Source organism: Lytechinus pictus, chromosome 11 (genome assembly GCF_037042905.1).
Source record: "Lytechinus pictus isolate F3 Inbred chromosome 11, Lp3.0, whole genome shotgun sequence".
Lineage (NCBI taxonomy): Eukaryota > Metazoa > Echinodermata > Echinoidea > Temnopleuroida > Toxopneustidae > Lytechinus > Lytechinus pictus.
Window position 1 is genome coordinate 23,283,656 of NC_087255.1, and position 27,031 is coordinate 23,310,686.

Genomic DNA, 27,031 nt, shown 5'->3' on the forward strand with positions numbered 1-27,031 from the left:
ATTTGGTGATTAGTTTCTTTTTTGGTTGATCAATAGGCTAGGTGTTTTGTTAGAAGAATGGATCGTTTATTAATTTTTGTTGGTCGAATAAACAATCTTCCGACCATCCAACTACTCAACTAGATGGGATTGTTTGTTAGAGTGATGTTTGGTTGGTTGATTTATTAGTTAAAATAAATAAATTGATTAATGTAGACATGACGAGATATATCTCGAGATATATTTCTCATCACGTCTACGAAATTTATTAGTTAGAAGAATGGATGGTTAGTTATATGTTTTATCGAGTTGTAGGTTAGTTTAATGGTTGGTTGAGTGGATGGGTGGTTAAAGTTGTTTGATTGGTTTGACGGTTGGGCGATTGGTTAATTAGATGATTAGGTGATTGATTGGTTGGTTAGTTAGGTGGTTGTCTCATTGGTTGGTTGGTCGGATAGATTGTTGGTTGGTTGCTTAGTTATTTTGTCAGATGGTTAGTTATTGGTTCGTCGGTTGATTGATAGGTTATTGGATGGTTGGTTGATAGTTTGGATTGTTGGTTGATTGATTTGGCAGTAAGATGATTGGTTAGTCAGATGGTTAGTTTATTGGTTGGTTTGTTAGAGGGATGCTTGGTTGATTAGTTAGTTAGGTTATTGATTGATTGTGATGTGGTTTCTTAGATGATTGGTTAATCAGTTGGTTATTTGGATGGTTAGTTGGTTAGTTAGATGTTTGGTTGGTTGATTAGTTGGTCAGTATTATGGTTGGTAGATATGTTGGTTACCTTGATAATTAGTTGGTTAGTTAGATGCTTGGTTGGTTGATTGGTTGGTCAGTATTATGGTTGGTTGTTTGGTGAATGGTTATTTGGATTGCTAGTTGGTTTTTTTTAGTTAGAGGCTTGGTTGGTTGAATGGGTTGTCAGTTTTATGGTTGGTTAATTGTTTGGTTGGTTATTTGGATGGTTAGTTAGATGCTTGCTTTGTTGTTTGGTTGGTTACTTGAGTGATTGGCTGGTACTGTCGAGTGCTTTGCTGATTAGTTGGTTAAATATTTAGATTGGTTGGTTGGTAAGTTAGATGGTTGGTAATTCATATGACTGGGTGAGTGATTGGTTAAAATGGCTGGTTGGTTTGATGACTGATTGACTAGTTGGTTTAATAATTGCATACTTGAAATAAATATTTAACCCTTTGCGTGCGGACCCGCGAATCCCGATACCTCTCCCTGCGGCGGAGCCGTTTTGGTACATTGCTGGTATTTGGATCTGTGGCGGTGTTTTCCCAATCAATTGCTAATTGCGCCAAACTGATGTATTTTCAGGATTTTTAGTAAATGTAAAGATGAAAGATCAGACATTTTTCTTTCTAGAAATACAGGTTTCGCTTCTCAAATCAACAGAATAATTAAGAAATTTATGAGGAAAAAGTCGTGTTATTTTGTAAAAGCTTCGCTTTTCCCCCAAGTCAATAGGCACTGTGTACAAAAATGCGTAAGGGCAATCAGCACGCGCGGACAGGTCGGGTTCGATCGATACCGCTTTGTTGTCTGCTCTAGTGCTTTTTTTCATTGCCTATTGTCCCGCTACTCATGAATTGTCTCTTTACCTCCTTGTAGAGAGATCATTTGCAAAGTGTATAATTACAACGATAATCCGTTTTGGGTGAAATCACAGCATACCATATACCTTTATTTTCCAGAATGAACAAAAAAGCGCGAATTTTCCCTTGCAAGTGCGATGATGATGCCGCGCAACGAAAGTCCGAAACTATTTTGTGATTTTTGGGGGGCTTCAAGACGGTGGCCTCAACGTTTCACTAAATATCGTCTTTGGTATCTTTTCATAAATTAGGGTTTGTATTAAAAAAAAACAATTTTGTTCCTGAAGATTACATACCAGTATTCGATATGTTTTCCGTTGCAATTTCAAAGAGTGAAGGGTGTAAATAAGTTTCAAATTATATAGAGGATCTGAAATCATACCTCCCAACGCTCTCCTCGTCTCGTTCTACGTTTCATTTTTCTTATCTTCTTTTTCCCTCCAAAATAACCATGCTACCGACTACTGTTCGTCACAATGAGAGAAAGTAAATTATTTTCATCTAATTAAATTGTAACATCTAAATTAAAAGTGTTTTATTATGTTCCTCCATTTTATTAATTTTTTAACCGCTCTGGTTTTTTTCACAATCGAAAACAAAATTAATAAATAAATCATGAAAAATTTGTATCATTTTTTGTCTCTTTCTTTTTAATCGTTCAATTAAAACAGTACAGGGGTGTTGGAGTTGGTAGGAGGCGGGAGTCCACCCCCTCCCCTTCAGGAAACGTATACAAAAAGGGGAAGTATTTCTTTTTTTATAAAGTGCTGTCATGCTCAAGAAGAAAACGTTCTTGCCATTTCTTAAGCGCCTGCATGGTTTGTCAATAAACAAGTAGACATTTACGTTGTTTAAATGTTACTGTCGTAATATGAAAAGCAGTATTCCTAAGAGCTTTTTGTACTGCTAAATACGAAAAGCAGTAGGTCATCCTGACGAAATCACTAATCTTCATTTTATTCAGGGCGTTGGCTATTTGTTCCCTGCTCTTTTTATAAGGGATTTGTTTTAGCGTCCGCCATGCCTTTCTTTTGTTTGGGGAGTGCCGAGATCAAGAACTACAAGGACGTTTTCATTTTCGAAAGAGTAGAGGATAAACGGTGTTCTAAATTGCTTTATTCTCTATTTATTTCCTTTGAAATATAAAGAAGACAAAAATAATAGCAATAAGATGAGAGAATGAAAGAACGCAGGGGGGGGGGTGGGATTCAAAGTGCACCAGGGGCTATGGAAAGCTACTGAAATCATTATATGTGACTGGCAGATGATTTTTTTTTTTTTTTTTTTTTTTTTTTTTTTGGGGGGGGGTTATTGCGCATTTGTCAATATAAAGTGTAGTAGTCTACATGTATTTAAATATATGTATTTTAAAACGGTACCAAGGGATTGTTTTTTCGTTTTCCCTTTCCCTGGTTATTATCTACCGCTTTCATTCCCTTTCCTATATCTAATGTATTTCTATATCCCCTCCCCTCTTAGTTCTTCTCATTTCAATGATATATGTATCGTCTTCCTTTTCCCCGATTTGGATTACGAGGTATATACCCGCCCCATCCCCCTCTATCCATTCTCTCTGATTTATTTCTTCTCAGTTCCTGTCATTTTACATTACTTCTAACTCCCCCCCCCCCTCTCTCTCTCTTTCTCTCTCTTCATCGGAAATCGTTCCGAGAGTATGCCTCGATTTTGCCAACTTGTATTGATCAGAGATTGTTGCATTTGTGAGCCTCTCATCCTATTGCATCGTGGCCATCATGTCGAAAATTTAGGGGGGTTTTCTCCCAGGTTCTCAAAAAAAGTCCCGAAAAATCTTTTAAAACTACTACAGTATTGTAACTCTCATTTCACAATAAATTTTATATCATCTACCATTTCCAATAACGTGGGTAGATATCTATCGCAAAAGAAAATGCACGACTAATTTATTTTTTGTGAACTTGGGGCTTAAGGATATGGCAAGACAGAGGCCTCCATCTTTCACTAAAAGTCATTTTTTTAAAGATTTTTTTTCGTAAATTATATGTCTCAATTAATTCAATTTGCCACGCAGCTATTGTAATAGTAAAATAATTTTCTTCCTGAAGTTTGCGCACCAGTATTCGATTTGTAATATCCTGAAATTATTTCAAAGTTACACGAGTACGAGTGACTAAAATTGTAAGTCTGAAATCATACCTCCCGACTCTCTCCTTGTCACTTTCTACGTTTCTTTCTTTATTTTACTTTTCCCTAAAAAAGAGCCATGCTAGCAACTACTAAAAGTAAGAGAAATGATTTTTTCTTGAATAAATTATAACATCTGCAATTAAAAGTGTTTTTTATTTGTTCTTTCGTTTTGTTCTATTTTTTATGTGTCTCCTTGATTTCACAACCAAAAACACATGAAATAATCATGGTAATAAATAAATCATTAAAACAAATCATAATAGTAATAGTATGCAGCGCTTAGAAACATTTGTATTATAATTGCTATATAAATGTTGCATGTTATTATTATTATTATTATAATATAATTCACTTTTGCCTCTATCGTTTTAATCGTTCAATCTAATAGTACAGAAGCGGCGGAGTTGGTAGGAAGTTTCAGTCCTCTCCCCTTCAGCAAACATGTACAAAAAATCCGAAGTCTATATAAATTTGTAATTTTTCTTTTAGCCGGTGCACTCCCTCCAACTATCGGCTCAACCCCTCCATTATCAAAAACGCTCAGCGGCCCCTGTTTTTTTATGTAAGAAATAAGATATTTCGGTTTTGATGCTAACCAGGGTAAGCGACCCAAATGTTTGTTTGCAGTAACGGGAACAAAAACGGGTGGGTCGGATTTTTTCTAAATGAATCTTTTCTACCACGCTTTTCGCCGGTTAAAAAAAAATTAAGAAATTGGCGAAAAAAAAACCAGAAAATCGGAGAGAGGAGACAAACAAGCAATATTAGAGTGCAGGTCAGAACATTTCTATCTGGAGGGGGAAGGGGTATGTCAAACAAGAATAAAAAAAAAAAAAGTCATCAGTTTGACAAGGGTCTGAAGACCGAGTTGCGACAAACAAACGTTGTGGGATTTTTTTTAGTAATCTATAACCAAAAATAAAGTCATGTTGTTATTCGTTTAAGTGGATATTCATGGATTTTAGCAAAGCGCACTTGTCTATTAACCCTTTTATTCTCTGTCTCTCATTCTCTCTCGTTCTCCGTGACATCTGAACATTTTTTTCTACAATTTCCCTAAATGGTTCTTCTTTCATCCTTATATGCATCATCACCAAGGGGAAGCGCTTTGAATCACTGACGGATGTCATAAGCACCTACGAGTTGTTGGTAAATGAGACAAAGTTTGTTGTTTTTAGTTCCGGTATGTTGGTCGAAATAAAAAAAAGTATTCATAAAAGCTTTTTGTATTGCTAAGTACGAAAAGCATTCAATAAGTCATCCTCTCGATAAACACTAATCTTCCTTTTGTTCGGGGCGTTGACCATCTGTATCCTGCTCTTTTCGGAAGGATTTTGTTTGAGTGGCCGCCCTGACCTTCTTTTGTTCGGGTAGTGCGGATATCATGAAAAACATGGACGTTTTCCTTTTGAAAACAGCATAAGATGAATGGTGCGCTAAACTGCTTTATTTTCTCTTTTTTTTTTACAGAATAGTAGACAAAAATAATGAGAAGAAGAGAGATGATTATAGTGAAAAAGTTCAAAAGTGTACCGAGATCAGCTCAAAGTACTAAGACATTACTCTCGTACAAGCTTTTCTGTTTTTCTGAAAATACAATCGATCGATGAAACCGAGGAGATATCATTCTAGAGTGAAATCTCCTTGATGAAACAAATAATAAGACGGAAATGGTGAATAAACGCGTAGCTTATTACGTGACGATCTTGCAGAAAAGATGTTGGTGTACGATATGGATCAAATCACGTGATCCGAACATGTCACGTGATCAGGCCTTTTGCGCGCGCGTACGTGCACGTCACCAAATTTATTCGTCCCCGTCTGAATCCAACGCAAAAATCGGGTAAAGTTGAAATGATTTCCTATTTTCGGGATTTTTCCCCACGTAGCTGTATATTTTTTTCATTCTGTTATCGAAATAGGTTTATAAAGGAAATAATGGCAGAGGTTTTAGTACATAACAATTACGAAAAAGCTGAAAAACTTCATCGAATTAGACCAAAAAAATTTCGGCTTCTGTAGAAGCCCGTCGTAGCTAAGTGAACAACTCGCTGGGCTTCTGTGGAAGCCCGTCGCACGCAAAGGGTTAATCAAGTAAATTAGTCATTCCATTCAGTTCTATGCATTTAATTCGCAATTAGGACAAATATGATTGGTATTTAGGTATGATTACATATGCATAGGGACTTGATCATAAAATGAATATACAGAGTTGAAATAGAGAAAGCAATACGAAACAACGAACAACACTGGTTTTCATTTTCCTGTCGATTGATAGATATTCATGCGTAAAATATGCTGGAAATATCATGCTGATATATTATCTCTCAATCGTCATGAAAATTTGAATACAATGACCCTAGATCCCCTACCCTCCCCCTCCCCCTATTTTTCAATTTCTAATGTTGTATGTGTGTGCTACTCCTGGGCCCCTTCTTACAAAGAGTTGCGATTGATCCCATTTCCCTGATCGATCCAATCAACATCAACTAAATGGATATCTATGGAAATTTGCACATCGGGACCCGGGCCACCATAAATAAATTCCGTTATGATGACAAACGTAGAGAGGCACTAGAAATATCTTTCTCACGATACAACCGTTTTGGGAAATGCCTCACACCTAGCACACAACAATGGTTAAAAGCTACTGAGTCAACTAAATAAAAAGGGAATCGTCAAAGGAAAAAATGCAGTGTAAAGAAACCAAATATGGCGTTAGAATAAACAGCCCCTTGAACGTTATTGCATTGACAAGACGCCAAGGTAGTATATTCATAACATCACGTTACAAGATTGGGTAAAGAGTACATGCTTTAAACAATATATTGCTGGCTTGTTACAACCTCCATGTATGCCGGGGTGGGGTGTAAATGCAATAAGATTTACATTGTTTTGTTAAAAGCTACGAGAGAAATGGCCTCCGTTCATTTTTGTGTCTTATTTTTTTTTGGTGAGAACGTTCAAATAAAGCACACTATATATCCACAAGACGTAGTGCTGACAGTTTTTGATGACCTGTCATTCTTACGAAGATATTGAAGAACATGAAAATGATAAAGATTATTGGTTGATGGTATAGATGGTGCTGCTACAAATGATAATGAAGGGGTGAGGGGTGAGGGGAGAAGGAGAATAAGGATGATAGGGGAGGGAGATGATTAATACTAAAATGTGGGGAGGGGATATAGTTACGATGATGATGATGATGATGATGATGATGGAGATGATGATGATGATGATGATGATGATGATGATGGCGATGATGATGATGATGATGGAGATGATGATGATGATGATGATGATGATGATGGAGATAGAGATTGTGGTATAGGCCTAATGGTAATGGAGATACGAAAGTGATGGTGTGCTGGTGGTGACGATTATCATAATTCAATATGATTATGTTGATGACCACAGTGACAATTATGATGAAAATGGTGATGAAATTCGGTGCAAATTTGAGATAGGGGTACATACTACCCCCATCGTTTTAGAAGGATAAGGGGGTGGTTGCAAAATAAAAAATGAAAATTGAAATATATCTATTCTTCATAAAAAAGTGCTCGGATGATTGACTATTATAATTCTCATGTTTTCATTTCTCAGCCTCCTATTGTGTTTGAGGTTGGATGCGTGTGTTTTTTTCGAGCGGGGAGTACGAGTACAAGTTCAAAGAACAAAAGTTGTTCCGACGAAGATATATAACATAAATATTTGGTACAAATTAGGCTTATTCGTCATCACCCTATACCCTCACTAGGATATCATCTGATTTGAGTCTTCAGCAACTGTAACTAGATTCGATCACCCCGTGGTTCACGGCATCTACATCAATCGTAAGTGACTGAGATTTCAATGTTTTATAGTAGTCAGTTAAATCTCTCAATCGTATTTTCTATGCCAAAAAGAAGCAATTGTATCTTTATCAATCGCAAATGACATTTTAATGTTTTATATAGTAGTCAGATGAATCTCCCAATCGGACATTTCTAGACATAAATGAATAATTTCGATTACAATAAGATTGCTAATAAAATTTTATAATAATAATTCAAACTGACAATAGTAATTTAAAATTAACAATTATATTTTTGCAGTACTAATCTCAATTAGAAATGATAATTACAATTCACAATGATAATTCTAATTACAGTATCAATTTGATCATTTTTAAAAGAAGCATATCGATAATGTCTTGATTCGAATTTTTCCTGAGAACCGTTGATCTAAAACTTACAATGAATTATATATGCACATACACTGCTTAGACTTCATTATTCCTTTTTTGGGTGGAAATTTAGTAGATCTTGAATCTTTTGTACAATGGCATCTTTATTATTGTAATATATTTTTTTAATTTCTAGATGAGTCGCAGTGGTCGTAGTACCTTCATGTCCGATGACAAGCGATCAGAAAAAGACAAACTTGTCGTTAAGAATGCTGACATGTCTGACGAAGACCAAGAGGATGCCATATCAGTTGCGCAGGAAGCGTTCGAGAAGTTTACCGTCGAGAAGGACATCGCCGCCCACATCAAGAAAGAGTTCGATAAGACCCACGAACCGACATGGCACTGCATCGTCGGGCGCAACTACGGCAGCTACGTCACTCACGAGAAAGGCGGTTTCATCTACTTTTACATCGGTCAGAAAGCGATCCTGCTCTTCAAATCAGGATAGGGGAAAAAATCAGCGAAATAGAATCAAGTAGCTGGAATCATTTTAGGTGCATATATGACTTTGGATGAAACTCTAGGTTGACGAAGATATTATAATAGAAAACAGAGGTAGATGGATGCTTTCTCTTCATGTGTTGCCGATGTAATATCACCGATTTATATTTATTTTAATAAGTTTTCAATTCAGATGATAAAGCATAGTTTATAATAATATAATAATGATTTATATGTAACATAATATTTACAATTATCATCTATCATCCATCATCGTTAGGGCCAATATTCAACTCATCTGCGATTCGTGGAATATTTTCCCTAACTCATGGAATATTTATGGTATTCCATTCTGTGCCATCCAATATAATTTAATTATTGTATCATTTATTGTCTTAATTCAACAATAAGGAAATTAGAAGTATATTATATCACTTAAATTCTTGATATGAATCGCAGTGCAAAAATCAGATTACCCCTACTGTACAGAACCTAAAGAAAATGATAACAATCTGTGAATGGAAACAAAAAGAATAAATAAACAAATAAATAAATATATTGATTATGTAGTCTTATATCGATATTATAAGGAATTCGAATTTGAATGAATATTCTCCTGTATTCAATTGTATAGTGCACTGCATCGTGCAGTTGAATAGGTTGAAAATTTTGCCCAATTATCTCGATATAGCTTTTAATATTATCTATTCCAATAAAGGATATAAACTGTTATTTTTTTTTTTGGTTGACAATTGGAGATTGGAAAAAAAATCGAAAGTTAATGGATCATCATTTTTTTAAAACATTATTATCATTGCGTTGCTATTATTGTTATTCTTCTTATAGTTATCATTCTTATTTTTATTACTGGTGTTGTTATTATTATTAATCAACTATTGTTACTCATTATATATTATCTATTAACAGTCACTGTAATGTAACGAAATACAAAGAATTCGAGATCAAGCCCGAATGAAAAGAGAAACAGTTTGTTAATTTGATATGTTCAGTAAGGTATACTTTGGATATTTCATATGTTTTTTGTGTATCTTTGTATTGATATAATTAAGAGAAATCGCCCGAAAGGGTTTAATCAAGACAGATCTGATGATTAATTGAAAGATTGATTGATTGATTGACTGATTGATTGATTGATTTATTTATTTATTTATTTATTTATTTATTTATTTATTTATTTATTTATTTATTTATTTATTTATTTATTTATTTATTTATTTATTTATTTATTTATTCATTTATTTATTTATTGATCGATCGATCGATTAGTAGATTCGTTAGATTTGCTTTATGATTTTTTCTTAGGTTTGATGCGCTGATTAGTCAGTTTTTAGACGATTGACTGACAAATTGATTGAGTGTTTGATTGATTAATTGATTGATTGATTGATTGACTGACTGATTGATTGATTGATTGATATAGATTGAGTGAGTGATTGATTGATTAATTGGTTGGTTGATTGATTGAGTGAGTGAGTGAGTGAGAGAGAAAGAGAGAGAGAGTGTGTGTTTTTGTTATTGTTATTTGTTATTGGTTTTTGTTATTGGTATTATGGGTTATGATAATATTTGTTCGAAAAATTTATATCAAGATGTATATTATTTCATTTGTTATATTGATGTATAAGTGTACTTCACTTTAATTTGCATACATGTATTTGATTTATTACCCTTGTACATGAAAAATGTAATAGTATCTGAATAAAGGCTAAAAAAAGCAAGAAAAAAAAAATCGCGACCCGTTTGAGATAAGAATTTAAAAAAAAAAAAGTGTGTGTGTGTGTGAGTGAGGGAGAGCCAATATAGAGAGGGGTGGGGTAAACGCCCATGTGATCTTCCAAGTACTGAACAAAGGAACAAAAATATATTACCAATAGGGGAAAAGAAGGATAAAAGAAGAAAAGGAATAAGAGGATATTAAAAAAGATATTCGAGTCGTGTAATTGTACAATATGGTTTGTCTCATTCCACCGGGCGTTTGCGTCGGGTAGGTTTGTCGCGTAACCACACCTTTTTAGAAAAAGTCCCTCATAATTCCATATTGATTAAAGTATTTTGCTCAGTTGCTTCTATCGTTCGCATCTTTTTAGAAATTTTGTCTCATATGCCATGTCTGCCCCCCCCCCCCCCCCCCTCCCCTCAGTTATTATTACGCCACTGGGCGTCCGTTATAGATTGTAAATCTGTATTCAATCCATGACAATTTACGAAACAAACTGCAAGGATTAAGAAATTATGTAGATATTTTGAATGCGACAAGTCACAATACTCAGCTACAAAATACATTATCAAGAAGAGACACGATGATTAACAGGCAAGCAAAATCACATTACTGCATGAATTGCATTATTTTCTCTTTTTAGAATTTTAAGAACTTCAAGTGAAATTTAATTGCTTGGATGGAGTGAAAGATTGATAATTCTATTCTGATAATTTCAATTCTATCTGATCACGGTTAAACAGGCTTAGGGTAAATTACCATGGCCGTACGCAAATTTTATTTTCCGGGGGGGGGGGGGGCAGGACGCATAAACATTTTTGAAGAAACTCAAAAGCGAGGGACTGAGCTTGTCATTGGGGGCAATTTTGCATTTTGTAAAGTGAATTCGAAGGATTTCATGCACACTTTTAATTTTTTTTTAATGTTCAGTAAAAAAATGTTAGTTTTCAAAATTTCTAGGGGCTAACTGCCCCCTGCCCCCCCCCCTCCGCTTAAGGCAATGGAAATTACCTTTTTTTCCTTTATAAACTCTTGTCATTTTCAAGTTTGCATTTCATCTCTTTCATAAGTATATCATAGTTATTTTGAAGGAGAAATATCTTTCTCGCGGTATAATTATTTTATTCAATGTACATGGCGAACGTTACAGCCTCCAGTGCCAATTCAAAGAAAAGAATAGACTTTATACTAAAATTTTATAGATGACAATAATAAAAAATGGTGTTATAGAATAAAGCAACTCTTCACCTCAACCTTGTCAAGACGTCAAGGTTTTCCATTCAAAACACTTCTCCAAACAATCTGAAAAGGGTTCCCAAGACAGAATGTCCATACAGTGTTGTTTGTTAAAAGCTACGGCTAATATGAAGGATAATTTTTTTTTATAATATAGGTGATTATTGTTTTGTTAGAAGCTACGAAAAAAAGTGACACCTTTTCATTTTTTATTTTCTCCTTTACTACGTGCAGATGATCAAACATTGGATAATGTTGTTGTTGCTGCTGTTTTTTCCAATAACTTTTTCAATTTTCCAAAGTACATCTTGCCTTTAAAATTGAATACGAGCTTCTCCCCCAATCTGCATTCCATCAAATTAAATGGGACTCTAAAGGTTTTTATGAGTATATTTTTTTTAAGAGAAGATGATAATTGAAAGTATTATCAAAATCGGACAAAGGATGAGAAATTCAAAACTTTGTTAAGTTGCAGGAAGTTGTACTTACAATACCCAAATGGGGATTTCAAATAAGCCACATGGTCCCTAGTAGCATATTATGGATAGTGTGGTCATGTGGTCTAGTGGTTAGAGCGTTGGACTCCTATAATCGTAAGGTTGAAAGTTCGAATCCCCGCTCTGTCATTGTCTCTACTTTGATTTAAAATAAGACCCAAGAGCAATTTATGTCGTCTATAAGGTCAGCCGCTATATGCATGATGAACTACGTAAAATGTTTCCTGACTACTCTTCTATTTTTGATACTCAAAATGGCCAAAGCATCCCCCCTTTTCCCCTCAAACACTTTTTACTCAGATTTTATTTCTTTTACGAGGACAGATTCGATTATGCAAGTTATGCGCAAATTGATCTCTGAAACTATTACTCATGATCATGACAAAATCAGATTTTATAAGAAATTGTACTCATTGGTGATTTAACAAATCCGAGCTTTGAAGGGCAGGCCTACGTAACAACACTTAACTACACAAACCCAACGGTACCAAAGTTATTAAAAATATTATATTCAAGTTAGAAACAAAAGTAAAAAATAACAATTCAACGCCTTATCTCAGCACATTATATGAATTTTTCTTTTAAGTTATTAGCCTTTGTCAACAACAACAAGAAATCAATAAAAGTATAGATGATGTTAAGTCGAAAAATCAATGTATTTCTTTAAAATTACAATATTCATTGTCTCAAGTAAAGTGGGGGCGTGCGAAATTATTTTCGGTCCTTTCTTTCATTTTTTTTTCCTGACAATAATACGAATACTTTCTCAGTGAGTGAATATGGGGGCGTTGTCAGTCAACTTTCAAAGCCAAACCATGTTGTTGTGGGTTATCGAGCTGGGTGTAAAGTTGACCTTGAAATAAGAAAAGGTTTCATATCCGAACGCCGTGGGAACACTTCGAAAGGGTATTTGTCAATTCTTTTGTTTCCACCAATTGTTGCGTGAAAATTCAAAAACGTTTGATATGGTTCAAGAAGGGCGTGTAAAAGGGCGAAAGATGAAATGAAATAGGTCCTATTGACCGTAGAGACTGACTTTCTTTTTATCTTTCATTTCAGTTAGAAAGTTTACCCCGATCCAGCGTAGTTTGATTTTCCCTAGCAAAGCCCTGTCATATCACTTCAGGTAAGAAACTAACTATTAGTATAGCGTTTTTACCACTTTTAAAGCTCATTTTACTTCATAATGTATATGATATTTACACAATGCTTAGTTTATCATCTATGAACCAAAGAAAGCAGAAGAAAAACAAAAACATATTGCCTCTATATAAAAAAAATCAATCTTATGTTTCTGCTGACGTCGCATCAATCACAGCGATACAATGACCGACATTATGCTTTACACTGGGGAGCTGATAAGTTGGAGAGAATTTCCTAGAATTCTTTTTCATTGTGCTATACCCAAACTGATGTAATTCCGTTGACAATCTTGTGATTGGTTAAATGTTAGCTTTTATGAATAAACAAAAAATAGGATTTTGACATGATTTAGGCAATATCGTTTCTCTTTAACAGGATGTCGAAAACCAGTCATTCTACATATAGCTTCAGTACCAGTGCAAAGACTAGTGGTGGTTTCACAAGCAACTCACCGGTAAGTAGGCCTACTCTGTTATTTTTTTTTTTTTTCAAATATATACATTTTTTGGAGGGGTATATGAAGTTCTTCGTGCAGTCTTTTGTGTTGTATTGTCTTGTCTTGGGTTAAGTTTAATTCATTCTAGTATTTAGTGGTTCGAGGGAAGAAGCTGTATTTATGAGTATCCCTTGACGTCGAAATTTGATAAGTATTTTCTCTAGTCTGCCGGCTAGTTCTGTGGATGAAGTTTTTGGGGTTGATGGCAACAAGACGTTTTATTATTTGAAAGATTAGGCTAAGTCTACAGACTTTCCTTTCTCAAGAGTGTTTGTTATATCATGGACAGTAAGTATATAGAACGTATAGAACGTTTTGCACTAAAACCATGTTGGTTGTCAACCGAGATTTCATGCATTTCCAAAATGTACAATGTTTTCGAGTATCTTATAAGCAATACCAGTTAATGATATTCCTCTGTAGTTAGAGGGATCAGACGTGTCCCCCTTTTAAAGATAGGACAAACATTAGCCCTTTTCAACTGTAAAGTGACATAACCCTCATTTATTGAGGACTGATAGATATTACTGGGGTTATTTCATTTGCTTCCATTTGAGCTATGGAGGAAGGTCATCTGGTCTAGATATCTTGTTACGATTAATGCTGTGGAGTTGTTTCAATATTCCAGGGGCCCGTTTCATAAAGAGTTACAACTGATCAGAATCAACTTTCCCAAATAAATGCAAATGCTGACTTGTATAAATGATTCCGTGTATTGATTTAAATTGGAACTCTCTAAGTCGGCTACTTAATGTGCATCACGTTGGTCTTTTAAAATATTTTCGATGTCTTTATCTGAAAAACGATATATTGCATTTTAGTCTTGTGAATATTCCAGGTGTTATTTCTTTCTGGTAAAAAAATGTTGTATAAAGTGTTTTTTATGCATTTTCATTGATTAATACAATATTTTTACCTGGCTAATAAAAAAAGCAATGTCAGGTTGAATTGTGTCTCTATCTTTTCTCATATAACTGTGTCTCTATCTTTTCTCGATATCAGGCATAATCGATTAACAATATTTACATCAACAAACCATAATACAACAAATTTTTTAGCGCCCCCCAAAAAAAATAAACAATAAATAAATGAAATCAGATAAATCAATTAAAAATAAATTAGTAAATGAATAAAATGAAATAAAAATAATAAATAATTATGAAAAAATACATCATGACTCCGCCCCTGTCTGTGATGATAAGATAATGGCAACAGAATGGTTATCAATTGTAGAAAATCGGGGTTTGTGTGCATATACCTGATACAGATATAAACAATTTGATTTCTCCAATAAAAGGCTTTTCATCAAGTAGATGCTTTAGTACTTGTTTTACACATAATCAGGCAAGGTACCTTATGACCCGATGGGAGAATGACAGCAAGTTATATATAATTCCAGCTTAAAATGGGTTAACAGATACATAGCCGTAACTTATTTTTTTCACATAAAAATCCTCTTCACCTTGCTAATATAATCAACTCTGAACTAGAAAATGTTACCGAATGGATAAGAGCAAATAAATTGTCACTAAATCTTCAAAAAACAAAATACATGTTGTTTAGCAACTCCATAAATACACTTCCTGTTGATATTATTTTGGATGGAACTCCCTTGGAAAATGTATCCCATATTAAGTTTCTTGGAATAACAGTCGATAATAAGCTCTCATGGAAATTTCACATAGATAACATATGTAAAACTATTTCACGCAACATTGGTATAATTAACAAGCTTAAATTTTGTTTACCATTATCGTCCCTGCTTACATTATATTCATCCCTTATATTGCCTTATTTAAATTATGGAATTTTAGCGTGGGGTAACACACAACAAACACTCTTAGACAAATTACTCCTATTACAAAAGAAGTCTCTACGTATTATATGTCACACGGCATATTTGTCTCATACTGACCCATTATTTTTTTAACATAGAATATTGAAAATTAAGGACTTATATTTGTTTAATCTCGGTCAGTTTATGTATAACTATAACAACAACAACCTCCCAAATGTATTCAATTCAATGTTTCCAAAAAATCAATCCATTCACAACTATCCAACAAGGCGATTGGGTGAATTTCATTTACCACTTTTAAGAACTTTGCGGGCTCAGCACACATTTATATACGATGGACCGAAGTTATGGAACTCACTTCATAATGATATAACAAATGCAAAATCTTTGAACTCTTTTAAGACTAAATTCAAATTATCTCTATTAAAACCTTATAATATACTCCCAAATTAATTTTAATTCATCATTTCTGTCAAGTCATCATCATTATTATGTCAAGTCATCATCATTATTACTTTAAACTAAAATTAAAACATAAAATTATTATCCTTTTTTTATTAAAAAAATCTGACACAAGTCCTTCTCAGATGTGCTCATTATTGTGTCTATCCTCTCCTCTATTTTCTCCTCTCCAGTCCGCTTATCCGCCTTCCTACCGGTTATTTGTTTAACGGCATCAATCACATTTTTCGTGCATTATATTCTTTCCAGGTTATTTTATATATTTTTTCTCCTCTTATACACATCATTGAATCCAGTTTGCTTGAGTCCACGACGGCATTTGTTCTATCTACGTACAGCAGCACCCATCCATCTTCTCAGGGCATTCTCCCCCTTTTTCCCTTTTTTTTTCTTCTCAAGTTTTTCTGGGGGGGGTGGGAAGGGTAAATATTTTTAGGACGGGTTGTTTTGTCCTTCACCAAACTGTATATTTTTTATTACTTTGTATTTATTTTGTGAGTATTTCCCTCTCATTTATTCACTCTTTTCTCATTTGATTATCTGTATTTATACTTTGTTATTTTGTTATTTGTTGTGTTATCTATTTCTTGAGGGGCCCACATTGTACAAGCATTGCTTTTTAGTGGGTCCCTCCATTTCCATCTTAATTTAATTTCTATTGAAAAATAGTATATATATTTAAAACCTACAATGTGTTGCCCAAATCGTCTAAGTGTTTTTTTTTTTCACTACATATGTATAATTAATTTTGTTTGCAACGGATACAAATATTTATGTTTTATATATGGTATACAATTTGTTTTTGTTTGATGGAAGTGAAATAAATGAATTTGAATTTGAATTGAATTTGAACTTTCCTTTGTATTCATTTTAATTACAACATGTAATTTTGTATGAATTTATCTTCTTGAAATAAAAAAAACCAAAACAATGACTTCCGATGAATTTATCACTTTCCGTTCTTAAGTTACAATTAATTGGTCGTCTCGAAGCTCCTTTTTATTCAATTTTTGTTTTTAAAAAATGTGCTATATTCATATTTATCTTTTATCAGTTTAAAAAAATGACAAATTTATGATTGATATTCCCAAACTAGTTAGAAGCATATGCTAATGTGTAGATCTAGATGGCAACCTAATTAAGCGTCTATTCAAAATTCTCCCTCTTTCATCTAGTTCATTAGTTCACCGTCACCATCATCGTCGTCATCGCTGTCATCGTCAAAGAAAAAAGATCAAAAGCCAGTCATCAAGAGTGTAGATATGACAGAGGACATGCAAGATCGAGCCCTCGACCTCGGCGTGGATGCCATGGAAAGATTCCAAACCGAGAAAGATCGCGCCGCCCACATCAAAAAGACCTTCGACCTCGAGTTCGACACCACATGGCACGTCATCGTTGGCAAGCATTTCGCAAGTTTCGTCACGCACGAAGCAAAGTGTTTCATCTATTTCTACATCGGTCCAATGGCTTTTTTGCTTTGGAAGTCGGGCTAAGCAGTTTAGTACTATTACCCTCATCTATTCAAACATTGAACTCTTATGTACATGTCGGCCCAATATAGGCCTAGTCACAGCCTCCAAATATTCGTCATATTAGTATACCTTATGCTTTTTGCTGAAAATTTTTATCATGCGCAGTATATTGATCTTAGCAAAGTATCAAATTCAGACTATATCTGCCCAAGTAACGGGTGTGATGCATGCATATTCGGTATAATATTAGGTATCGTCGATCAAATAATATGGCGCAACTTTGAACCTTAGATGCATGGTTCATTATTTTTTTTTTGCGTTCAAAAAGCTGCATATTTGCAACCCCTTCCTCGGCACACCTCTGAACGCTTTAGGCCCGGGCTTTAGGGAGCAAAATGTAGCTAATTGCACCGTTAAAGATGAAAATGGTTTCTCAGGGTGCAAAGTTACACCAAATGGCAACGTTGTTTTTAAAGGGTGCAAAATTGAATCTTTTCCCGCACTGGACCATTGCACCCGCACCATTGTTTTCTATGATTTCTTCATCTCAACTATACGTAAAATATTACAATCTTCTTCTCTTACAGGCTGTAGTTGTTTATTCATGTATTTATTTATTTATTTATTTATCTATTTATTTATTTGTCTATTTATTGATATTTGTTTATTCATTTATTTCCATATTTATTCACTCATTTATTTTTTTATTGTTTGCTTGGTTCATAGTTTAATTAGTTTTTATTTACTTGTTTATGTTTATGTTTATTTTTATGGTTTAGTTTCTTTCATTTATCATTATGATTATGTTATACTTTCAGTTATCTCCTTATTTTAGATGATCGACAAAATGAGAAAATTTATCAATTCATACATTTATTGATTAATAACCAATCAATCTGGCTTCATTTATTGCTTTAATTTACCCTTTTTTCTTTAATTTTTCATCAGTTTGATTTTATTAGTCTTTTTTAAATCAACAATAAAAACATATTCATGTTTACTTCTTTTTATTGAGTCCTTCATTTTCATGTCAGTTTTCAATTTATGTTTCATGTGTAATGTGATCAGTGATTGAGTCAAGCTATTTAGTTGATTGATTATTGAAGTGATTATCAACAAATTGTACTTGTTCCTCATGCTGACCATTGTTTTGTTAAATTATATGTTTACAATCGAATTTCTCCCCTTCCTTTTGTAAAATCCCAATTCCACATCTTTTCCATTTATTATATTTTTTCTTGGTGTGTGTCCCGTATGTAATTATCAATTCCCTCGATTCTTTAGAACACTCTCACCTTATTTGATTTTATTGTTTTTTATTAGAAGAATCATATCCAAATAGCGTCCATTATTGATTAATTGATATTTTTTTGTATTTCAATCCCCCCCCCCAAGAAAAAAAAAGTACATGGTTGTTATTATGTAGCTTTCTGTTTGTATTATTTCATTTATAATCATGATTTGATGAATGAATAATCAATGATGTTTTATGTACATGTATATGCCGCCCTTTTTTCCTTCAAAGCTCGGTCCCTTGTGTGTGTATATATGTTGTTAGGGCGTGTCTAAACCATATCATAAATTATAACCAAAATACTGTATATTTATGGGAAAACAAGTGATATATAATGATATGCACCGAGATACAGTTTGCAAAGCACACTCTCATTGGTCAATAAACTGTTGATCAATATAAATGTTTAGATTTTTTTCTTCATAGTTCATACTATAAGTTTTTGATATTACATCTACATAAGGGTACATAATTTGTGAAATAAATGTCCATGAAAGTACTATGTATATTTCTCAATGAATTTAGATTGATGTTACAGTTACTTCTCATTTACCCAGGTCCTGTTAACACTATTTCGAGAGCACTGCATGGATCCCATTTGTAATTGTCTGTATAATATTAAACACGTGTTGTCTGTCCACTAATAACATTTGAAAAAGCTACAAGTTAAGAAAGAATTTTCGTTTTCTTGTCTTGTATTGTTAATATATAAGAATTTTTCGGGATGTTTAAAGGGTTGGTATGACTGTGCATATTAATTGAATGATGTAATGACGATTGTTCATGTTGATGTTTGTGATGGTGTTTGTGGTGGTGTAGGTAGTGGTGATGATGATGATGGTAGCGGTGGTGGTGGTGATGATGATGATGATGATGATAATGATGGCCGTGAAGATGGATGAGGCCAGTGATAATGACCAATCAGTCCACTAATCAAACAATCAATAAAACTATCAATCACTAATTCAATCAATCAATCATTAATGAATCGAGAAATCAATAACAAAATTAATAATTCAACCTGTCAATCAACCAATCGATCAATTACCGAATCAACCAACCGATCAATCAATCAACCAATCAAGAAATCGATCATTCAATCAAACAACCAATCAATAAATCGACCAAACAACCAACCATCCTACTAAAACAATCAATCAACCAAACAACCAATCAATTGATCAATCAATCAATCAATCAATCAATCAATCAATAAACCAATCAATCAATCAATTGATCGATCAACCAATCAATCAATCAATCAATCAACGAACCAATCAATCAATCAATCAACCAATCAATCAATCAATCAATCAATCAACCAATCAATCAATCAATCAATCAACCAATCAACCAACCAATCAATCAATCAACCAATCAATCAATCAATCAATCATTAATGAATCGAGAAATCAATAACAAAATTAATAATTCAACCTGTCAATCAACCAATCAATCAACCAATGAAATTAATAGTTTGATAAATTTTTTGTCAAAGTATGATTAGTCTGATATTCTTAAAGAATATTCAGTTAATTTCAAATCACAATTTACAGGTTTTTATGCTATATATTCCATTGATTTGTCCAATTAAATCTAAAAGAATAGAATTAAAAAAACCAGTATTGATACTTATTTCGGTTTTTATCAGCCAATATGCTGTGTACGTAATACAACAATCTAAAACAAACGAAGTAAAGATATATGAACAACAATTGTTTTTGCAAATAATAAGTGGAGTAATACATTTTGGCAATTGATTGATATAAACATTATTTGTATGTCTATAGATATGTTTCATAAATTATGTGCATGGTGACCACCGTTTACCTCGTCTACTTTCATAACAAATTACCAGGCCGCTTATGGTATGTTTATCGCTGTCAACGATTGAGAACCCCCCACCCTCCTCTCTCTCCCGGAAAAGTTCGGTTATGAGGGCTGGTGTGGGCGTCGAAGCTTCAAAGATCATGACTTTAATTTAACATATAGTGAATACCCAGAAGAATCAAAGTTTGAGAAAGATAGCAATACGAAAAAAAGACACTGATTGGATCCTGGTTGATCAAAATGCACATACAATGATCAGGATCGGCTGTTTAGCGGATGATTATACAGACCTTTGTGTTGAATATTACAGCCCTGGGGCCCGTTTCACAAAAAGAGTTACAACCGTTGTACTTTGCCACGATGGCAACAACCATGGTTACCTTGATTTTGATTGGCTGCTGAGCCTTGTTACCATGGTAATTGCCATAATAGCAAAGTTACAATAGTTGTAAATCTTTATGAAACGGACGTCAGAACTTGAGCGTGCAGTGAATGATTATGACGATAACGACCACGGCCAACATTCATTTATTTATTTCTACCGTTCTAGGTTTGATCTGGGAGTTTTCGATTTTACGACGCTCGACGGATTCGGGAACATAGATAATGTATTGTCAAGTACCTCTCATGACAAAGCAGTCTTTGTCGAGGTTGGTGAATCGGAGCAGCAGCTTCGTCCTAGGCTCTAGTATCTGGAAAAAAGGACATGCCATTTTTCGTCAGCTCCGAAACTTGGGACAAAAGTGGTGTCCCGGGTCACCAATTTTCGACAAAGACCTCCCAGCTGTTTTGTGTCATTTGACGGGTTTTTCAATGCATTTTCTGCGCTCTTGAATCCATCCCGTTGCAGTTGCGAAAGCATTCTAGTGTCTAAGGATCTAAATCTTTTATGTCAAACATCTAGCCAGATTTGAAGAGAAGAATCGCCGTCTGTCCGATGTAGAAGTAGGTGAAATTATCTTTCTCGTGAGTCACAAAGCTGCCGAAGTTTCGCCCGACGACGCAATGCCATGTTGAGTCGTACTTGTTGTCGAACTCCTTCTTGATGTAAGCAGCGACGTCCTTCTCGACGGGTTTGTTCTGTTTGTCACCGAGCTTATCCATGGCTAACTTGATGGCTTCTTCCTGCATTTCCTCGCCCATGTCAGCGTTTTTGACAACGGCTTTGTCCTTCTCATTCGACATTCCCGAGTAACCGCGATTCATCTAGCGTTGAAATGATAATTAGAAAGACAGATTTCTAAATGATATCGTTAACAGCACACTTGTTTTGATAAGTACTAGAAGGGGGTTAGCAAGGCTGAAATTGATATTACGTTTATGACAATTTCCTCCAAATTTGACGAAAAATGACAGAGATAAGACAATTCAAAGTTGTGTTGCTAATCATGGGTGTAACCTAAATTCATTACCAGAATTTACCAAAGAATATCACTTCAAAAAACAAAATGCAAAGACGTCGCATCAAAGATAAAAACTTGACGATTAAAGTTTGCGGAGTTCTACTGGGAATCGTGTATTTTACGGGAATGTTGAATTGGTCGCAATATCAAACTTTAGAACAAGATTCACGTTATAGTAACCGAAAAGGGTGTTTTTAAATACTTGAATATTTTGAAATCGGGATTAGATATTAGCAATCGTTATCTACACTCTAAAAACAAATCAGTCAAAAATGACTTCTTTGATAGGGTCAGCTGGGTGCAACTGTTATTCTAGTCATATTTGACTATTTTCTAGTTGTATTTTACTTATAGAACAGAGTTATTTCTGACTAGAATATATGTCAGAAATGTGACTAGACAATTAGTTGTACCAGTTTGACTGATTTGTTTTAAGAGTGTACTGATGGATAACTATGCATTTGGAGCTAATAACACTGAAAAGATACTGTCAAATTTATATCATTAATGTATTATAAATTTACGAAATAAGTTTGACTTACGATTGAATTTGTAGGAATTTGTTGACGAGTCCAAAAATGAAGACAATAAAATCGAAATATTCTGAAGAGACGTTTCTTTGACGAGATTGAAATGCAGAATAAGCTTTTGATACACATACGTCTCTTGCAGTTTATACGTGAAGCTCGTTATTATCACACGAGCCGCACGCCCTCCCCCCCCCCCCTCGAGAGACGAATACCGACATACCTGACAGTGTAGTTGAGAAATGAAAACAATTAGTGCAAAAGAGTACAAAAGAGAATACCAACAAACCCAATTCAGCCATTAAAGTCAAAACACACAAGAAAACTGTCTGACTTTAATGAATGGGATAGATAAAGGAAGCTGTCTCGAATTGGTACGCACTAAGAAATAGGGGTTCAAATTTGAACCATATGAGTTGATATAATAGCAGCACCAAAAAGGATGCTAATTGATGCAATTTTGCTCATTTGTGCATTTTTAAGGGTGCAATTAGCTATAAGCACACTGTACAGGCGCGTATCCAGAATTTTGCACTCCGGTGGCCCCATAGGCGGCGGAAGCGGGGGGGGGGGGGGGGGGCGGGGGGACAGGTCCCCTTAAATTTGAGGTGGGGACGGTCCCCCCTAAAATTTATGCGAGCGCATAAAACTGGACATTCTTAGCACATTTTGTAGCCATGAAAAGGATGGGAATCCATCTTGTGCGAGCGCGAAGCGCAAGCTGAAAAGAAAATGATATTCTGACCTAAACTTTTGACATTCTAAGCACTTTTGGTAATCATGAACAGGATGGTCATCTAACTAAGCAATTGATGCGAGCGCGAAGGCCAAGCTGAAAGATTTTTTATATGCTGCCTTAATATATTGACATCCTAAGCACTTTCTGTAATCATGAACAGGATGGAATCTAATCAATTGATGCGAGCGCGAAGCGCGGACTGAAAATTTCTGATATTCCAACCCAAAGTTGAAAATTCTAAGCACTTTTTATGACCATGAACAGGATGAGTATCTATCTAAACTGATATTCTGACCTAAAATTTGCACTTGCTAAGCACTTTTGGTAATCATGAACAGGATGGGCTTCTCAACTAGCATGAATTTGGTGCCCCGTCAAACATCAAATTGGCGCCCCAAAGGTTGAATATGAATTTAGCGCCCCCCCCCCCCAGGTTGAACATGAATTTGGCGCCCCAGGACAAACATCAAATTGCGAATATGAATTTCCCCCTCTTCCTAGGTTGAACATGAATTTGGCGCCCCATAACAAACATCAAATTGGCGCCCCTGTGTCGAACATCAATTCGGCACCCCTAGGTAAAACATCGATTCGGCTCCTCTATGTCGAACAAAGTTAACTCTTGTACACCTTCACGGATGCAACAAGAATTATCCCGGATTGTCAATCCGGGGTCATCGATATCCGTGTTGTCAGGGGGTACAGCGTTCTTACCGACCACTCACCCGGCGCCTTCCTTAATGTACCGGCATGTCAGGGGGCGTTTCATAAAGCTGTTCGTAAGTTAAGAGTGACTTTAAGAACGACTGCATGGTATAACTTTTTTATGCGCTATAATCACCAATGAACATTTAATGTGAATATCATTAACTACAAGAAAGGATCACCAGTCGTTCTTAAAGTCACTCCTAACTTACGAACAGCTTTATGAAAACGGCCCCTGGGTTGAGTACAACAAAATGTGGATCAATTTTTTGCTGAAGGAAATTACGCCATGGCTGGGATAATAATTAAGTTTACCCTAAATGCCTCTTAGTTTTGTAAATTCATTTCGTCTAGGAATATTTCTAAAGCAAGGAAATTGGGTTTTGCTTTGTTTAAATTCACAGTCATAACGGGTCAAGTCACACGAAAGTATTTTACAGTATTTGTAAAGGTCGTACAATCAGTTGGTTTGGAGTCGGCCTTGATGGTGTGGCTGTAGTATAAGTTGTGTTTTTTTTTACATCGTTCTCATTATTTGAATCGTTTCTTTGCTAAGGTGCCGTGGCCGAGTGGTCCACACTATGAAAGTCCGGGGTTCGATCCCGGCACGGCCCTTGACCGAGACATTTGTCTTTGAGCTTGCATCAAATATATGAAAATTCTATATCGATTTTATCTTGCATCAAATAAATGAAAATGCTATATTTATACCAATGTGTGCACGTGTTGTTTTTACAAGTTCTTTACTTTGATTATCAGTAAGTATTTTTGATAAAGCTTTTTAAGTATTATAAAGTGTTTCGATTCATTTTTTGTGATGCTTGGATATTGTTCAGGAATTTATCTTTGCCAGTGGCTTTTAACAGAATAGGGAACCTGTAACCATTTTAGGGGTGTTTCTCGTAGCCCCTGTGTTTTTAACCTCTTCTTCGTTTCGGCGTTAAAAGGAATCCGTGGGAATATTTTAGACTCTGTCTGCTTTCATTCTTTTGTACCTCTAAAGTCTTACATTGTCTTTGGTGAAAAGTAGACCTTGCGCCGTAAAGTGTGGTATCTTATGTAAGTAAATATGAAATTTACCACTCACTCAATAGCTTTTAACAAAATTTCACCTAAAATAGTAGTACCCACGAATAACCAACATTCTCACAGGACTGAATTATGACAAAGATTTTCTTTCTCTCCTCTAAAACTGAGTATTTTGGCTTTGCGGTAGGTCGAGGGTTCGATTCTCTAGTCAATTTTAATGATTGGTTGTTTGATTGATTGACTGATTGATTAATTGATTAATTGATTGATTAATTGATTGATTGATTGATTGATTGATTGATTGATTGATTGATTGATTGATTGATTGATTGATTGATTGACTGACTGATTGATTATTGATTGACTGATTGATTGATTGATTGATTGATTGATCGAACGACTGGATGGTTTCTTTGTGAATAATTGATTTGCATGTTTGTTAGTTATGCCTCAATGACATCAACGAATCCGACTCCTGACAGATCAAAGCTAGTAAATCACTGGTCGGTTGGAATCAGTTTTATTGGTTTGACATTAACATTGGAGTCTTTGCTGATGGCTCACAATCATGATCTACTTGAAAGATTAATGAAATATATAAATTGTCAGCGTCCTCTTTCAATCACGAAACGTATGGAAATCATACATAAGTTCCTGAATGTTCATCTTGAATTAAACTATCATTTAGTCCTGTATTTTTTTTCAGTTTGGCAGTCCGTGGAGGATCCAGAGTTTAAAAGAGTGGTGATCGAGGAGTGAGCAAATGGAGGGCTGAGTCCAACGAATGTAGAGGGTGTCAACACCGCCAATGTTGCTGACCTCTACGTTCGTTGGCTGAGCCCTTCTGGGCTCACAGGCCTAATTCATTTCCCATAGACTCGTGTGTTAAAGTGGCACTTAAAAATAATTCATAAAAATAAGGAGGAAATTCGAGGGTTGAATGTTTACCACCAGTGGATAAGATAAATGTCTGACATTCCATATCTGACCAGAAAAGGGTACCTCGACCGGCTCATTGTAAAAATAAATCAGCATTTATGAAGACTACACCTGACGGGATCAAATTCCTCACTTGAGAGAGTAAAATGGCCCTAATTCTTCCGCCAGATAAAATATAGTTCCATAGTGGTGATATATCTTTCCAATTTGGACAAAGGAAGTTCAGTAGGTACCCTCCCTAGAATCAGTGTTAGATTGTCAGTCATATTCATTCATTTTTGTCAATCAGCAATATCAAATTAAAAAAATTGAGCAATGGGTTGGGTAGAATGAATATCTTTTGCCTGCCAGTTGTGATTAGGCTCGTGCAACCTTCTTGAAATTAATTGCAATGTGAACACAATGTCATATTCAAGATTTATAATTGTTAATTTCCACAGAAAACAATACAAAATGTTTTCATAGCATACATTAACTGCTATAGCTGCATTCAACCATCAATCAAATCGATCAGTCAGACATTCAATCAATCATTCAATGAGTCAATCAATAGTGATCAACCGGGCATGGTGGCTCAGTGGTATATAGAGCGCCCGCCTCATGAACGGCAGGTCATGGGTTCGATCCCCGGCCGAGTCATACCAAAGACTTATAAAAATGGGAGCTTCTGCCTTCTTGCTTGGCGCTCAGCATTTAGATTGGAGAAGGGTAACAATAACATATTATGTTATGCAGGGCCCGCTGGAAGAGCAGTCTTATGATGGAAGTGGCTACCCTGGGTAAATAAACCGTTATAATAATTATTATTATTAATCTATCAGCTAATCATTATTTCAACCAATCAATCAACCAATCAATCAATCAACAAATCAATCAATCATTCAATCAATCAGTCGACCTATCAAACAATCAATCATCCAATCTATCAGCCAATATATGAATAAATAAATAAATCAGTCAATCAACCAACCAATCAATCGATCAATCAACAAATCAATCAATCAACCAACCAATCATTCAATCAATCAGTCGACCTATCAAACAATCAATCATCCAATCGATCAGCAAAAATATAAATAAATAAATCAATCGATCAATCACACAATCATCCAGTAAATTTAATGACTCAATCAAACAGTCAGTCAAACAATCTTTCAGCTAATTAATCTATCAATCAATCAAGTCAATCAAACAATAATATAAATCAATTAATCATTCGAATATTAATAAATAGTTGAAGACAGTCATATCAATTTTCATACTTGCGCAATAACGGAACACAATAACAACGGGGAA

At 34.8% G+C, this 27,031-nt stretch overlaps 3 protein-coding genes across 3 annotated transcripts; 2 read left to right on the forward strand and 1 right to left on the reverse strand.

Moving 5' to 3' along the window:
• The first annotated feature begins 7,476 nt into the window (after positions 1-7,476).
• On the forward strand, positions 7,477-9,409 carry LOC135156063 (dynein light chain 1, cytoplasmic-like). The gene is made up of 2 exons (XM_064107145.1): positions 7,477-7,588; positions 8,117-9,409. The coding sequence occupies exon 2, from the start codon at positions 8,117-8,119 to the stop codon at positions 8,429-8,431; it is 315 nt and encodes a 104-aa protein (XP_063963215.1). The 5' UTR covers positions 7,477-7,588; the 3' UTR covers positions 8,432-9,409.
• Positions 9,410-12,935: 3,526 nt separating this feature from the next.
• On the forward strand, positions 12,936-19,240 carry LOC135155960 (uncharacterized). Its single transcript, XM_064106575.1, has 3 exons — positions 12,936-13,021; positions 13,414-13,492; positions 16,970-19,240. The coding sequence occupies exons 2-3, from the start codon at positions 13,415-13,417 to the stop codon at positions 17,288-17,290; spliced, it is 399 nt and encodes a 132-aa protein (XP_063962645.1). The 5' UTR covers positions 12,936-13,021; position 13,414; the 3' UTR covers positions 17,291-19,240.
• Positions 19,241-20,003: 763 nt separating this feature from the next.
• On the reverse strand, positions 20,004-22,458 carry LOC129271038 (dynein light chain 1, cytoplasmic-like). Its single transcript, XM_064106576.1, has 2 exons — positions 22,339-22,458; positions 20,004-21,599 (listed from the first exon to the last, which is right to left on the reverse strand). Exons 1-2 carry the CDS (start codon positions 22,453-22,455, stop codon positions 21,294-21,296), a joined length of 423 nt encoding a protein of 140 aa, XP_063962646.1. The 5' UTR covers positions 22,456-22,458; the 3' UTR covers positions 20,004-21,293.
• Between the last annotated feature and the right edge of the window lie 4,573 nt (positions 22,459-27,031).